The following is a 16233-nucleotide window of genomic DNA, read 5'->3' on the forward strand; positions in this document are numbered from 1 at the left end:
GTTCTGAGTTGTATCCAAACTACTTTTAAAAGAATTTATCTCACTGATGCTGTTGCAACCAATGGGAAATGAAGCTGTGCCCTGTTTTGTTTCGGAAGTTACCTTCTGATTGCCGAGTTCCTGCAGCAATTTGTCTCGGTCATCCTGAAGACTGGCCATAGCCTTGGAAAACGCTTCAATCTGGTGAACATAATTCCCACACTCAGATGAGAGCCTGCTCACCTCCATTTCTCGACTGACTAATGCCCTACAGAGATTTTCAATTTTATCAGCAATCTGATCAAGTGTAACCTTATCTGCAGCATCAAAAATAGCCCCATTCAGAAGAGAGTTTTCTTTGAGCATGCTGATAAGATGCAATTTAAAGCCATCCATTTCAGCTTCAAGTTTAGCTCCTTTCTTTTTTTCAGTCTTGAGTTCAGATGTGTATTTGCTCTGAAGGACCTTTAAGTCCTCTATTATCCTATCCCTGTCATTTTGCAGAGCAGTCATTGCTTTCCCAAAGGCCTCATTTTGGGACCTCAGCTCACTGTTTTGGGACTGAACTTCTAATATCATCTTCTCTGCAAAAGCACCAGGTTCATCTCCATGTTCCAGTGTCAAAAGGGTCTTACTGTATTCCTCATCCTTAATATTTCTGTCTCCTGATTTCTGGAGTTCTTGAATCTTCTTCTGAAGATTTTCTCCATACTGTCCATTTGATACACATTCTTTTTTCTGAACACTGTCACTAGGTAGCAATTTCTCTCCAGACTCAGAAACAAGTTTCTCTTTGTTTAAGGATGCAATTAAAGACTCTAAATCATTTATTTTACACACTAACTTTTTATTTTCATGTTCCAAAGATACAGCAGCATCATTCTGCAGTTCGTGGGCAAGTTGCATTTCTTTTATTTGTTTTTGAAGATCGTATTTCTCTTGTTCAAGGCTTTTAATACAATCCAATTTCTGCTTAAGTAAGTCTTTCAGCTGATGGTCTTTCAGAGATAAAACTTGGTTAAGGTCTTCCCTATACTTTATCAGCTGTGCACTTAGCATTGCATTTTCAGAATGAAGATCATCTATCTGATTGAGAAGTAGCCTCAATTCTTGTTTCAAAGCATTATTCTCACTTGCGTTGCCAACTATGAGACTATCCCGCTGATTTAAGACATTTTGGTGAAGATGTTCCAGCTCTTTGTATTTAGAAAGAAGATCATCCCGATCATTCTGAAGAGAGGACATTGATTTTTTAAAGGCATCTATTTCACTGGCAATTGCAGCCTTATCTTGACCTGCTTTGTCTGCTTTCATCTGGAGATTTCTCAGTTCATTTTCCATCCTCTGACAGGACTCCTCAGACTGTTGTCTCTCTATCTGCAAAGACTTTAATTGCATTTCATACTCTTTGATTTGTTTTCTATGTTGAGTCTGTACCTGAATCAGATAATCAGAAATTTCATCACCTTTTGAAGAAATGAGTAAAGAAATTTCTTTGTCTTTGTTATTAAGCATGACCTTCATTTGCTCAGAAATGGTAATCTGCTTTTGCAATTCAGCATTAATTTTTTCCTTCTCAGCTACAAGCTGTTGCAATTCTTGTTCCTGTCTTGTAAAATTACTTTCCAGAGCTTTTATCTCTCTTCCTGCACTTTTACTATTCTCTATGAGATGATTAAGGGAATTATTTTCTTTAAGGAGTGCTTGCAAAGCTTCTTCTTTGGACTGAAGAACACTCTCCAATTCTTGCTGCCTGTTAAAAAAAAACGTATTCTCTTCCTTTATTCTGCAAAGCTCTTCATAGCGTAGTGTATCAACAGACTTTTGCCTCAAATACAGTTCATCCTTTGTTCCCTCTACCACAGAGTATTTGATATTCAGTTCTTGAATCTGAGTAATTTTGTCTTTCAATTCATCTTGTAAAGACATTATTCTTTTATTACTATCTTCTATTTGTTTCTCTTTATTTTGGATGGCCTCTCTGAATTGCACTTCCCAGGTTTTCATTTCAGTGATAACCCTGTCCCGGTCATCCTGAAGAGAGGACACACACTTTGTAAAAGCAGCTAATCGTGCCAAAGCTGCATTCAAATCCGCTTGAAGCTTGCTGTTTTGAGAGTCCTTAACGCTAACTTCCTCTCGCAAACCACGAATGTCACTAATTGCCCTATCTTTTTCTCTCTCAAGGGCACCGTGTCTTTCCTCTAGGTTCAAAAATTCTCTTTTGTGAACCAGTTTTAACTGTTGCAGATTAAATTCCAATTCTCTCTCATATTCTCTCTTTTGAATTTGTAGTTCCTCTTCTTTCTTTTTAAGTTCTTTTCTCCAATTTAGATTCTCATCTGTAAGCCTGTTCACTTCATTCTTTGACTGATCCAGCAAGTTCATTTGTGAAGAAAGCTTTCCCTTGAGATGATGTATTTCTTCATTTGACTTCGCAAGCTTTTCTGATGTATTACTTAAGTCCTTTTCAAATTTTTCACTTTTTGACTGTGACAGTTTCACAGATCTTTCCAAATCCAGGATCAGCTCCTGGAACTTTATAGAATCCTTTTGCAACTGGTTGATCTCCTGCTGTTTCTCCTTTAAGAGTTCTTGCAATTCTTTTGTTTTGTTTTTACTTCCATTATTATCTCTCTGAGCACTTTTCACCTTCTCCTCAAATATTTTTACAAGATGTAACTGCTGTTGTTCTTTTTCTCTAATCACATTACATTTTTCTGCCTTTAATTCTTCCAGCTGCTGTAACAGCAAGTTATTTTGTACCTGTGCTGATTTCATTCTATCAGTAAGATGATCAACTTTTTTAACATGATTAAGCAATTCTGTCTCAAGAAATTCTCTCTCATTCTTTACTTTGTAAGAACTCTCTTGTACATTTTCTAATTCTTCCTGTAACAGACATTTATCATCCTCTAAAATCTTAACTTTTTCAGTTAGACTGACAATTTCTTGTGTAAGACTTTTACATTCCACGTCGAGCTTTGTTAGACAATGAATTTTATGGTCCAAAGACTTTTCAGTTTCTTTTGCTTTTTCTGAAATTAATTTTCTTTCTTGTTCTAGGACAAGCACATCTTGTTCTTTTTCAGAAAGTTTATCCTTTAACACATTAATGTCCTTTAACAATGATTCATTCTCATATAACGCATTGTTGATTTTAGATTGCGTATCATTTTGGTACACTTCCATTTGAACTTGGAGTTCTCCCAAAGCTGCTTTAGTTACAGTGATGTCACTATGAAGGATGTTATTTTCATTTTGAATTTTTTCTAAAGCCTGCTTTAAGTTTTCAGAAGTTTGTTTTAGCTGTTCATTTTCCTCCATTAGCTGATGATTCTGTTCAGTGAATTCATGAAGACGATTCTGGTGCTCTTGCATCCTTGCCTCTTGCTCATGTATCTGCCTTTCTGCTTTACTTTGTAACTCGTCAACTTCCATTTTCTTGGATTCGCCGAGTTGTTTCAGTTGATTCTTTATAACCTCATTTTCATCAGTGAGTTTTTGCAAATGCTTCTCAAGAGCTTCCTTCTCAGATTCTCCTTCTCTGAGTCTTTGAATAGCCTCTTGCTTCTCTTTTCTACTGAGATCAATAACTTGCCTCATATCTGCTATTTTACTACTGATATTCTCATACGCCTGAAGAAGTGATTCGTACTCCTGCTTTAATTCACTATGTTTAGCCTTCCATCCTGTTAATTCAACTGTCTGAGAATCTTTTAAGGTATTTAGTTGGAAAGAAAAGGCCTCTTTTTCCTGAACTATAGTCTCCATGGTGGATTTAAGACTTTCACATGCTGCTGTGAGGTTTTCATTTTCAGTCAACAGTCTAGCATTTTCAGAAACAAGGCTCTCCTCTTCAGACAGCGGAGAAACAGTACTTGAACTTGGCTTTTCTCTACCAAGCTCTAGTAAGTGTTCAAGCATCTCTGATTTGTTTACCAGTTCTTCTCTTTCCAACAACAGCTTATCAATCTGATCTTTTAGGCATTTATTCTCTCTCAGAACTTCTTTACGTGATATTAAAGCCGCCTGTAATTTTCTCTGAAGGCGCTCTTTGGATTTCTCTTCTGCTGTAGTTCTTTGCTCTTGTGGTTTAGAATCATTTATGTTTGCAGTTTTCGCCAGCGGCTCTTCAATTATTTGCATTTGTTTCTGGATTTGACATTCTGTTGCTTCTCTCAGTTTAGTTTTCTCAGAGTAATCAGTCTCTGACGGTTGAAAACAGGTGCCTTTACCTTGCAACTTTCCCTGAAGGGAATTACTTTCCAAACAAAACTTTCCCAATTCTTTTTCAGTATCATTTTCTTGCATAAACTCTTTGTATGATCCCACAGGTTTACTCATCTCAGCCTTCTCACGCAGCATACATAGCTCTGTCAGAAGTTTTTTGTTTTCTTCATTGAAATGTTTTACCTCCTTTTTCATATTGATTAGTTCCAAATTGGACTTTTCTGAACAACTGAGAAGTTTCTCTTTTTCTCTCTTCAGGTCTTCAAATGCTGTTTTATAATAGTGGGCTTCTTCTTGGCCCTCTTTTATAGCTTTGTTTAATAATTCCTTTTCCAGATCAAGTTTATCTTTGAAATCTGTCAGTGAACAATGCAATGCTTCTATTTCCTCATTCTTTTCTGCAACCTCCTTCTTAGCTTCAGTTCTCATTCTCTGCAGTTCCTCCTGGCTTGTCTTGTAATCCTCTTCACTCTTTTTAATAAGTGCTTCTTTCTCATTATTCACACGTTCAAGTGCTGTCTTAATGTCTACAGCTTCAGCCTCATATACTCTCAGCTTTTTCTGTAGCTGCTTGATGTCCTCCAACAAGCTGCCCTCACATTGCTCCTGCTGTCTCAAAGAGTCTAAGTTGACTGTTTCTTCCCTTTCATCACCAAATTCAACTAGTATTTTTCTCAACTCTTTTTTTAATGTTTCTGTTTCCTCCTGAAGTTTTGCATAATTACTTCTTAGTTCTTTTAACTCAATGTCTCTACTTGCCACTGAAGTGATCATGTTTTCTGACTCCTGTAAGGATGCAACCTGAACTTTGCTTCTTGGTTTGTCTGATTCCAAATACCTTAGGTCAGCTTCCTCTTCTCCCAGCACTGCCTTATGTAAAGCCAGCTGTTTCCCTAGAGAGTACTTTTCTAACTGAATAAAGTCAAGTTCTTTACATTTTGTTTGAAGAACTTCCCAGAGTGCTTTATGTTCTTGCTTGAGATTCTCCAGGTAGGTTTTTTGTTCATTAAAATCTGCTGCAAGTCTAATGTGTTCTTCCCTTTCTTTCTGAAATTTTTTTGTATCTTCTTTCCTGACCAAAAGCTCCCTCTCTAAGGCTTCTTTTTCTCTTTTTAATTGATTCATTGCATTAATGTCATTGTTGGGGTCCAGACACTTCTTCCTGTCCCCAGCACTTAAATCAAGCTCTTCTGAACTGGAATTTTTCAACAATTCTTCTTTCTTGTTAACTTCAGACTTCACCTTTTCAAGTGTTAAGAGCATCTGAGAACGTTCCTCTTCATAGGCACTTGCTTTTTCATCAAGCATAGACTGCATATGAGCAAGCATGCAGTCCTTTTCCTCTAAAGATTTTAGGTTCTGCTCACATATATTTTGTTTTTCAGCAATTACATCATTTAGTCCTGCAATACAGTCCTGAAGTTCTTCTAAGTGAGAGGCTTTTACAGACAAAATTTCAGTCAAATTACTTATTTTGGCATCTTTTTCTAAAAGTTGTTGCTTCAAAGTTCCAAGATGAGAATTAATATCTTTATTTTGTAGTTCAACTACTTTCAGTTTGCCTGTTAACTCATTAACTTTCTTCAAAAACTCCTCTGCTTTTTTTTGCTCTTTTTCTATTTCTTCCTGTCCACTCTTTTCTAGTTTTCCAACTTTTTGCATTAGATCTCTTCTTACTATCAACGCTGCTTGAAGCTTCTTTTTCAGATTCTCTTTTTCCTTACCCATTTTCTCAAGATTAAACTGCATCTCCTCTTTTTCATTCATTAAATCTTTAAATACAGCTTCTCTACTGCTTAATGTAGCTTGACTGTGTTCCAGTTCTTTCTTACAATCCTCAAGTTCCTGCAATACTCGGTTTAGTTCTCCTACAGAACTACTATGAACAGCTTCAAGATCTTGCAGTTTGGTATTTAATGTATTTCTCTCTTCAGAAAAATGCAGCATTTCATTTGACAATGATTCCATGATCTGGGTAACAGAACAGTCCTTTTCCTTCAGTTGCTGGCTTAGACCTGAAATTAAATCCTTCTGCTGATTTACCTGGGAAGTTAAGTTTCCAATGAGTTGGTCTTTTTCTCCCATTTCTTCAAGGAGACTTGCTACTTTTTTACCTTCAACATGCAGTTTTTCATGACTTGTTCTGACTACTTCTTCTGATTTATTTATCTTATCTTGAAGAAATTCAACTTGCTTATTTATTTCTGCAAAAGACTCTTCCTTTTCTTGCAGAAGAGACTGTTGTTTACATAATGTTTCCTTGACTGCAACCATTTCTTCCGACAGACATTCAATTTCAGATTTGTATTTGCCCTTCATCTTCTCAATATCACTATGCAGCAACTCCTTCTGCTCCTCAAGTGACTGCATACTCTTTAATTCATCTTTCATGATGTCTATTTCTTTCTGTTTTTCTAAAAGCACTAGTTGCAAACGTTCCAATTCTGTTTCTTTGCTCAAAATAGTAGTTATCAGAGTGGAGAATTTTTCCAGCTGAATTTTACTATCAGTTAGCTGCACTTCACAAACTGAAGTCTGAGCCTTCTTTTCCTTACATAAAAGCCTACTAGTAAGCAAAAGAGATAAGCTTTGACTTAATTCCTCTTTTATAAGATCCAATTCTTGCTGCAAAGACTGGATTTTGCAATCTTTTGATTTTATTTCACTTTCTAAACTGCCCAATTGCTCAGTAAGATTATTATTTTGTACAGCTGCCCTATCAAGTTCTGTCACCCATTTGTTTTCTGACTCAAGTAGACTTTGTTCTAGAGTTTCAAATTTAAGTTCTAATTTAGAAAGTTCTTCACCCTTCACACTAACCTGCATCTGTAACTTCTCTTTTTCAGTCTTCATCTGCAGTTTGACAGCATCTATTTGCATTCTTGAATAATTCTCACTGGTTTCTAGTTTTTCATTGATTTCTCGGAGCTCTTCCACTTTCTTTTGCAAATGATTTTGAGATGCAGTAAGTTGTGCGTTTTCAGCCATGAGTTGATCAGCGCCTTTTTGTAGCAGACTTTTTTCTTTCTCTAAAGACTCTACCTGACACTGCAGACTACCTACTAAAAGCTCATTGGCATGGCAGTCTTGAGACAATTTGGAATTCACATCGTTCAACTCTAACTTCAAACATGCTATGTGATCTGTCTGTTCAGTGCACTTCACACGCAGGGACTCTACAGCCACTTCTTTTTGCTTTAGTTCTTCTTCCCACGTACTTATTTGGTCTAGTGTTTTTTGGTGTTCATTTTTAAGAGAGTCAAGTTCAACGGTCAAAGAATCTATTTTCTTCTGATTAATATGAAGCTTATCGTTCTTTTCCTGAAATTCCTTAGTAAGGTTTTTCATGGCTGTATCACTTTTCTCTAATTTTTCTCTGAGAACCTCAATCTCACCAGAAAGAATGTTAACGTTGCTATCTGCCAACTGTATACTGGTATCTTTCTCCTTTAAAGAATTAAGCAGTCCAGCGATAACTTCCTCTTTTTTCTCAAGAGCTGCATTCAACTCAGTTCTTAGTTTGTATTGTGCTTCAATTTTCTCCTGAAGAGATAAAAAGGCATTTTCTTTCTCATGGACTAGTTCATTAGATTTTTGTAGTTCTTGTGTTAGTTCATGTACATGACTTTGGAGTTGAGATACTAAATTTGTCTTCTCTTCATCTTTCCTTGCTTTCTCCTTCAGAGTTTTAAGGAGACTTTTATTTTCCATAAGAGACGATTCCTTTTCTGATAAGGACTGGTCCATCTCAATTATTACATCCTTCTGATGTTGTATTTCTTTTTGTAAATTCACTTTCACTTCCTCCAGCTCTACCACCTGTTTCTTTATGACCTCACATTCATTCTCTTTCTCTTGAAGTTGCATCTTTAAATTCTCACTGAATAATGAAATATTGTTGATGGTTAATTCTTTTTCTGAAACAAGTACTTTTAATTGTTCTGCTTCAGAGACTAAAAGTTCTAACTGTTTCTCCTGCAAAACAGAAGATTCCTGTAACTCAGAAAGCTGTGCTTTTAAACTGATGTATTCATCTAACTTTTGTTTTAAAGATTCATCTTTCTGTATAATTGAATCATTCAACTGAGATGATTTTTCTGTCACATTTCTAAGTTGAATCTGAAGGTCAGAAATAACCTCCATATTCTCAGACAGTTGAACCCTAAGTACATCAGACTCTTCAGATTTATCTTTTAATAATTTTAATTCTTGGGCTTGTCTCTTAAATTCATTTTCTTTTTCCTGCATTGCATGTCTAAGCTGGCTGGTTTCAAAACTTAGGGCTTGTATTTGGTTTTGCAGATCTGAAATGATTTGCATATATTGCCCTTCTCCTGCCATTTTACTATCTTTCATTTGCTGAATCAAAGCCTCCTTTTCAGAAAGGAGAGTTTCTTTTTCTTCAAAGACAATTTTTAAGTTTTCTTTTTCAATCAACAGGCCATCAATTTGGTCCTTCAGAGCTAAAATATTATGACTTTGTTGGGACAAGTGTGAAGTCAAAGCAGCTACTTCATCTGACTTTTTCATTACCGTGACATTAACTGTTTCAATGTCCAGTTTTAATTTTTCGTTTTCTAAAGCTGCTGTATGTGCTTGTTGCCTTGCAGAAGTAATTTCAGACTGTTGCTGTACCAACTGTGACTGAAGAGCTTCACATTCATGTGACTTCTTGCTCAGTAAGCTTGAAAAGTCCTCCTTTTCACTCCTAAGCACATCCACTTCTTTGCTTAATAGCTGCAGCTGATTATTTAACACTGTACTTTCTTCCATTTTTTCAGAAACTTGCCTATGAAACTTCTCAAGTTCTGAACCCTGACTTTTCACAGTCACGTCTCTTTCCTCTACCAACTGAGATAACTTTGCTTTTTCATCTTTAAGACTTTTCATTTCATCCTGCAACTCTACAATGCAAAGCTTACTCTCTTCCATTTTCTTACATAATGAATCATTTTGATGGATTTTCTCTTCTAGAGACCTGTTCACAGTTTCAAAATCCAAAGTTACACTTTGAATTTGTTCCTGCAGTAGTAAATTTTTTTCCTTACTATGGCTGAGCTCTTGGATTAGGCTACTGCATTCAGATAACTTATTATTTAACATCTCTTCTTTCTGTATTTCTTTGTCTCTAGTATCCTTCAGCTGAATGAGAAGTGATTGCACTTGTTCATGCAACTGTTGTGTCTGTTCCTTGCTTTCAAACAACTGCTCAGCTAGCACGTTACATTCCTTTGTTTTCTCCTGCAGCTGTTCTGCAACTGAATTTTCTTTTTGCTCGGCAAGTATTGAAAGTTGTTCAATCTCTTTTGCCAGAGTGTTTTTATCACAATTTAGTACCGAAAGAGTTTTTTCGTACTCAGCAGTGCTAACAGATAACTTATTTTCTACTTCTTCCACAGCCTGGATTTTCTTTAACAATTCACACTCTTTTACATCCAGGAGTTTGGACAAACTCTCATTTTCACTGATTAGCTGTTCCTTCTCTTTTTCCACCATATCTATATTTTTTTTCAGATATTCATTTGTTTTTATTTGCTCTGCCATTTTTTCTTCTTTCCCTTCAAGATCTGCCTGCAACTGCTTATTAGCTGAAGCTTTCTCCTGTATCTCTATTTCCATTTTGTTCATTTGCTTATGTATTTCATTTAATTGGTTATTAAGTTCTTTGCAACAGGTCTCCTTGGCTTTCAGATCTCCAGTTAATTTAAGTTTAGTCTCTTCATTTTGCTGCTCCAAAACCCCAAGCTTCTGCTCTAATGAAACAATGAACTCTTGTTTCTCTTGTAATTCTTTTTCAATCATTTCCTGATGTTCAGTATGTTCTGTAAGCTTCCTAGATAACTCAGCCAACTCTTCACCTTTTCTAGCATTTTCCAAAACCAGTTTGTTGTATGAATCTTTAATTGATTTTAACTCATTTTCAAGTGTCTGTGCTTTACTCTCCTTCTCTTTAAGCAAACTGTTCCATTTTTCCTTCAGAGTATTGCTTTCCTCAAGCTGAGATTTCAAATATTCAGTTTCTTTTCTTTGTTTATCCTCAGTTTCCTGTAGCTTTTCAGACGACTTACTAATTTGTTCTTTCAGCAAAGTAATTTGTGACTCGCACTCTGCAAGTTTGTTATGGTATGCAACATTGTTGGCCTTGATTTCAGAACGGAGATCCTTAATTGTAATGCTGTTCTCACTGCTTTGTCTTACTAATTCCTCATTTTCTTTGGTTTTAGCTTCATTCTCGACTCTAATTCTTTCTAGCTCTAGTTTCATTGCATTACTCTGCTCAGAAAGGACAGATATCTTCACGCTTGCATCTCTTACATCAGTTGTTTGTACTTCTTTCAGTAAATGAGTTTCCCTTTCAGCCTTTGATAAAGCCTCTTCCATCCCTCTTATTTCTTCCTCTTTGCATTGCACTTGATGCTTCAGGATGATAACCTGTTCAGAATATTCTGTCATATTCAAAGACAGGACAGACACGTCCCTGTCTTTCTCTGCCAGTGTTTCTTTAAGATTATCAATTTCTCTTTCACATTTCTGGAGATCTTGAATAAGTTGAGATCTTTCCTCTAAATGGCTTGTATTCAACTTGTCAAGCTCTTCATTTGTCTGGTCCAGATCCAGCTGCATCGACTCTACCATGCCATCTTGTTTCAAAGTCTAAACATCAAGAAAATAACGTTACAAAAATACTTCAAGCATATGTTAGAGGGAGAATGGAAGTCACACTCCATGTACAGAGTATTAAAGTAATCAATCTGAACCTAACTGTACAGTCACACGATAACCATGCTATTCTTTAGATTGTTTTAGCATACAGAAAGTTTAGTGTAAAAAAATAAATTTTAAGCAGCTAATGCTGTTATTGAGCTGACATTTAAATGGGCTATGTCAAAAGAACATAAAATTTCTTATCTTGCTTTATTTTTACAAGTTACCTTTTCCTTCAATGTAGCAACTTTTTCTGAGAGATCGCTGATGACTGTTTTCTGCTCAGTGTTCTCCACTTCATACACACTGCATTTCTTTAAGGCTTCATTCAGCTTAGGATTAAAAATAAAAGTCAATGTGATAGAAATATATAGAATTATATGAAAATTATGGTATTAGTTGTGATACTGAGTTTATACAACAATGGAGTTTATACTTCGAAAATAATAAATGAGGATAACTTATCACTCCGATAAAACATAAATACTTTCGTGCAAAGCTCTATGTTGTGGTCTAAGAAATCCTTACACCCAACTTAAAGCAAAACAATTAAAGAGGTGAACAAAACTGTAAAGAAACAGAGCAAAAACCTTCAGATAGATAAAAGAGCAATATTGCTGCTGGGACACAAATAGAAAGTTATGGCTAATATTCGTCAGTTCTAATAAATACTATTGAACGATAACTTTCACTTACTTTTTGCTCAGTATGCACAAACTTTTCACCAAGTTCTTTGTTCAGAAGATCCTTTTCTTGAAGCAGTTTCCTCAAAGTTTCCATTTGCTCCAGTTTTTCTGTCGTGCTCAACAGTTTTTGTTCTTTTTCTCCAAGTGAATTTTCAAGGAAGCTATTTCTGTCACTTAATCTAAGAAGAAAATGTATGTTTAGACATTTTGAAAACTTGCTTTAAGCTTTCTAGATTTACTAAGCCCAAACTATTGCCCTAAAAGAGTAATTATTTTTACACTTTCCATTCAAACTTCCACGTACAAAAATAACATTACTGCAAACAGAAGCAGGAATTAAGTAACACTTTTTCAAGTGTTTTAAGAGATTGTACTTCTCATTAGAAGTTTAAGCTTAAAGCAAAGAACACTAATTCTGTATGGAGTTGTAAAGAAACTTTATTTTACCCTTTCAGCTGCTCATTTAAGCCAGAAAGCAGAATTTGATGCTTTTCCACATCTCGCATTTGTTGGTTGCGTAATTGAGTGAGTTGAGTTTGCAAACGTTCATTTTCATTCTGCAATAAAACAATAACTAAGAGCATTATCACATACAAACACCCACAATAGCATGAGATAACCAGAGTCATTAAAATCTGACTCTTCAGATTTCCATCCTACACGGTAATAAGAAACTGTTATCTAGCACTTCAGCAGATATCAGTGCAAAATACAACACTAATATCACAAGTTCAGATGTGATATTAGTTCAGATAAATGCAACCCACCTTTCAGAAATACCTCCTTCAGCAATGCTATGGTAGCATCAACTCAAGGATGATTGCTGTATACCCAAAACACCACACACACACACACACACACACATACTGTGTTAAGGCAGCTTACTTAACAGGGGAAGCTACTGCTTTGAAAAAAATACTCTCCTCATTGCTTTGAAGACAGTACCAAACTTGCAAATTTTTTTTTTTTTTTTGCCTATTTTTTCAGGTTGAAGGAATGCAAAAACCTGCATATGGGGGATTGTGGGAAAAAAGAAAAAGGAAGCAAGCTTCATTCACACAGCTTTTGGGTTTGTTTTTTTAAACACAGTACAAATCTCCTACTCTAACCAGATCCACAGCACCAATTCAAATATAAAACCACAAAAAAAAAAATAATCTGACAACTGCAACCAAAAACCAAAAGCAGAACACATATCCAGAATCAACAACAAATAAGACAAACATGGCAAACTTGTCACCTCTAAGGAAAATAAGCTAGCATTTTGGAGGACGCAGAACACACCTGTACCGCCCTCAATAGCTGCCCTTCTTCATCTACACCAAACGTTACCTGTATTGAAAGGCTTTGTTACAAGATTCTCAAGTAATAATATATAAGTTGTCTTGCATCTTAAAATCATTATTTTTTCTTATATATGTGCAACTTAACATATAGAGAACTATAAATAAGCCACCAAGCCTGAAGGAGTTTGAGTAAGAAATCAGTTGTGCCATTTACTGAAAACACGGTTTACAAATTATCATAGTAACTTGTCAATCAGAAAATACTAAAAAAACCTTTTCTGATAAATATTTACTTCACTGTTCCTTTTGGTGCCTTCATTGAATAATTTTACAATGTAAATATATATCAAACTAATATCTGAGCTTTAGATTCTATATAAAAATATTACATTATCTCTATATATTTACACAGATTTTTTTCTATAAATGTATATGTATGTATATATATAAAAAAATACACACATACTTATATAAAAGAAACTTGAGGGATGTAAGAAGAGGAAGACTTATGCCAGCATTAAAAATAAAATTTAAAAAAAATCTAATTCTGGACCTTCTGACAAAGGCCCCCTACAAAGAATAATGAAAATCATGTTGCCTTTTACTATGTTTCTCAAACAAATAACAAGGCTTACTTTCAAACAAGCTTCTCCATGTAATGAATTTTACTTTTGCTGAACAGGAGTGGCAGACTTCAACTTCAGAGCATAATATAGTACGTGTACACTCTCTACCAACGTAATTATGAGGTATAACGTATGCTTTACACATTTTTGCTAGCTGCAAATTGACATTTTTGTCTTACTGTAGGCTATGATTGTAAGAACAGAGAATAAAATGATTCTCCTGTATCATCAGATTTTACACAACTACAAAACTCACCTGAAGAGCCTCCATTCTGCCTTGAAGCTGCAATCTATCTTCCAAATCCTGACAACGCTCTTCTAGAAAAAGAATTTGTTCCTGCAGTTGATTTCTTTCCAATTCCAACTCTTCAACCACACTCCGTAAACCTACTTATGTCAAAGAATAAAAATTATTTCAAGAAAGGTCTACTAAAATTCCTAAAGTCTAGAAATGGTTTCAGCTTTTCATTCAGGATTCTCAGTAGTGTTGGGCACAATCAGATCTCAACCATTTCCAGTGGAAATGCCTGAGGCCCTGCATTAGATGGCAAAAGTACCCTTAACTGTTGAAAAACCAAAGTTGCATAGCTCAAGAACTCAGAAAACCTGGCAGAAATATTCTAAACAATAGTGTGGCTCATGTTACTGTTATCACACGTTAATCATGTACTTGCAGGATAAAATATTAAGCAATTATTAACTAACAAATTAAACTGGTCTATATCAAAATTTGCAAGTGATTTCCATTTTAACAATTAGATATATCTGCAGCCTTTACCACTGATATAAAAACATTTGCATGAAAAAAATCAGAATCTGATTTTTAAATTAAAAGCATACAGCAATAGAATGCAATTCTGTTTTGCAACGTAACTGTTACATAGATTGGAAACACATTCACAGGAACAAGACTTGTAACTTAAAAAACACATGATCTTGCCACACAAGATATTTCACAGGCACCAAGACTCAACCAATTCCATTGTTTAGTCATATTTATGTTCTACTTCTGAACCAAAACTAGGCAGTTCATCCAGCACGCACATGCTTTAAAATGAAAAGGAAGAAAACGCAAGCCAAAAAAATTCAACGAAGATTAGAATACACCACAAATGGGTTGTTAGTTGAATTTGAAAACAAAAATAGACACAAAATACAAATGCTGTGCATGCTTTAATAAACTGTCTAGTCGCTATCACACCTGCATTAGGTGAAGTGTACTCTGGCCACCAACCTCCCATATTTTCTCCTTCAGCTGAATCGGTGCTATCCAAAGTGGCATTCAATTCTTGAAAGCATTGTTTTCTATCAAAGTTGTATTCTTCCTATACACAAGACATGAGAATTACATTTAATATAAAGAAGAAAGGAAGCAAGGACAAAATACATATTGTTACTAGAAGTGTAGTTTCAATTAAAAGTCCTAAAACTCAGCAAGTGATTCAAGTGTCTAAATTTAAGTATATGGAATCTCTGTGGACACCACAGTAACCTGTCCAGCTTCTAGCTATTATTTCCAGAAAAGTCAAGTCTCCCACAGGTTTTCTATGGTATCTGTCAGGCCTCTGAAGACACCCTCAGGCGTCTGAAAGGCCAATGGAAAACTGTGTTTGGATACCTTAATTGGTTCACTGATTTCTAGTTTACTCTGAGATTCAGAGAACCCTATTAACTAGAAATCAGTGAATCAATTAAGGTATCCAAATATCAGAGTTAACTAAACATATTATTCTTCCAATGGTATGTTAATGTGACAATGAAATACTAACTCTTCTTAAAAAAGATTATGATTTTTTAGTGCAAGTTATAGCACCAGCTACCTAGAAGTACACCTCAGTGAACTGACACTACTCACTAATTACTCAGTAAAGCTCCAAATAGATTTGTAAAGACTGTATCTAAACCAAAAATGGCCTTAACATACTGAGCATGACGACAGCTTCAAGCATGTGAATTACTCCAGAGGGAAGGCCGTTACTTTTCTGTCTAAAATTAAGTAGACTAATTTCTCAAGGAATAGAGAGATATAATGCTGGAATTTCTCATCTTCTGGATACATAATCATTAAATTTACTGAAGTGTTCAGTTACATAACTAACCTAAGTTCTTAAGCCCTTCGTGTTTTTAAGTGTAAAGCACCATATAAATAAAAGCGCTTTCCATATTTTTATTAACGTACAGATTAATAAACTCTTATCTCTTTTAACCCACCTGAAGCTTCCTGCTGGTCTGATTGCTTTTTCTTCTTGCCTGCTGCAGCCTGCCCATTCCTTGAACTGTGGTCAGTTCCTCCTCCAGCTCCTGTTGCCCTGAGACTATGGCTGGATCAGAGCAGCCAGGAAAGAACCAGTCATCCTCAATCAGTTTTGTGCCACAGGAAAGCAATTACATTTATATCAGACACTACTACATGAAGAGAGAGCAGGGACGGGCTGAAGTCCCTATGAATGACTTAGAGGAACAAGATCAAAAGCAGCAATCCATTGCATTCACCTCGTCATTTCCCTCCAACATTACTATGTAGAACATAAGAATAAAGTCTGCATATCTCACTAAGAAGAAGCAAACTTAAGTTTAACTTCTTCATCAACTCTAAATGAAGACTTTATACAGGAGACTGGAGAGAGTGAGCTTATGCTGATACTAAAAGAACACCAACCAATTAAAATGTCAAATTCCATCTCATTTCAAGTTACCAGGTTAAAATATACATAATTT

At 35.5% G+C, this 16233-nt stretch overlaps 1 protein-coding gene across 2 annotated transcripts in view; it reads right to left on the minus strand.

The window, feature by feature from the left end:
• The window catches only part of LOC141966267 (uncharacterized), a 44882-nt gene that overhangs the window by 10352 nt on the left and 18297 nt on the right, over window positions 1-16233 (minus strand). The window contains exons 15-22 of one of the 2 annotated variants that reach the window (XM_074918737.1): window positions 15727-15836; window positions 14717-14840; window positions 13772-13902; window positions 12888-12935; window positions 12051-12160; window positions 11614-11782; window positions 11145-11249; window positions 103-10866 (exon numbers count right to left, since the gene is read on the minus strand). In XM_074918737.1, coding sequence (XP_074774838.1) covers window positions 103-10866; window positions 11145-11249; window positions 11614-11782; window positions 12051-12160; window positions 12888-12935; window positions 13772-13902; window positions 14717-14840; window positions 15727-15836 — 11561 coding nt within the window. Of the gene's footprint in view, window positions 1-102; window positions 10867-11144; window positions 11250-11613; window positions 11783-12050; window positions 12161-12887; window positions 12936-13771; window positions 13906-14716; window positions 14841-15726; window positions 15837-16233 lie in introns of both variants that reach the window. The other variant, XM_074918738.1, reaches the window with a different exon arrangement.

Source organism: Athene noctua, chromosome 14 (assembly GCF_965140245.1).
Source record: "Athene noctua chromosome 14, bAthNoc1.hap1.1, whole genome shotgun sequence".
Lineage (NCBI taxonomy): Eukaryota > Metazoa > Chordata > Aves > Strigiformes > Strigidae > Athene > Athene noctua.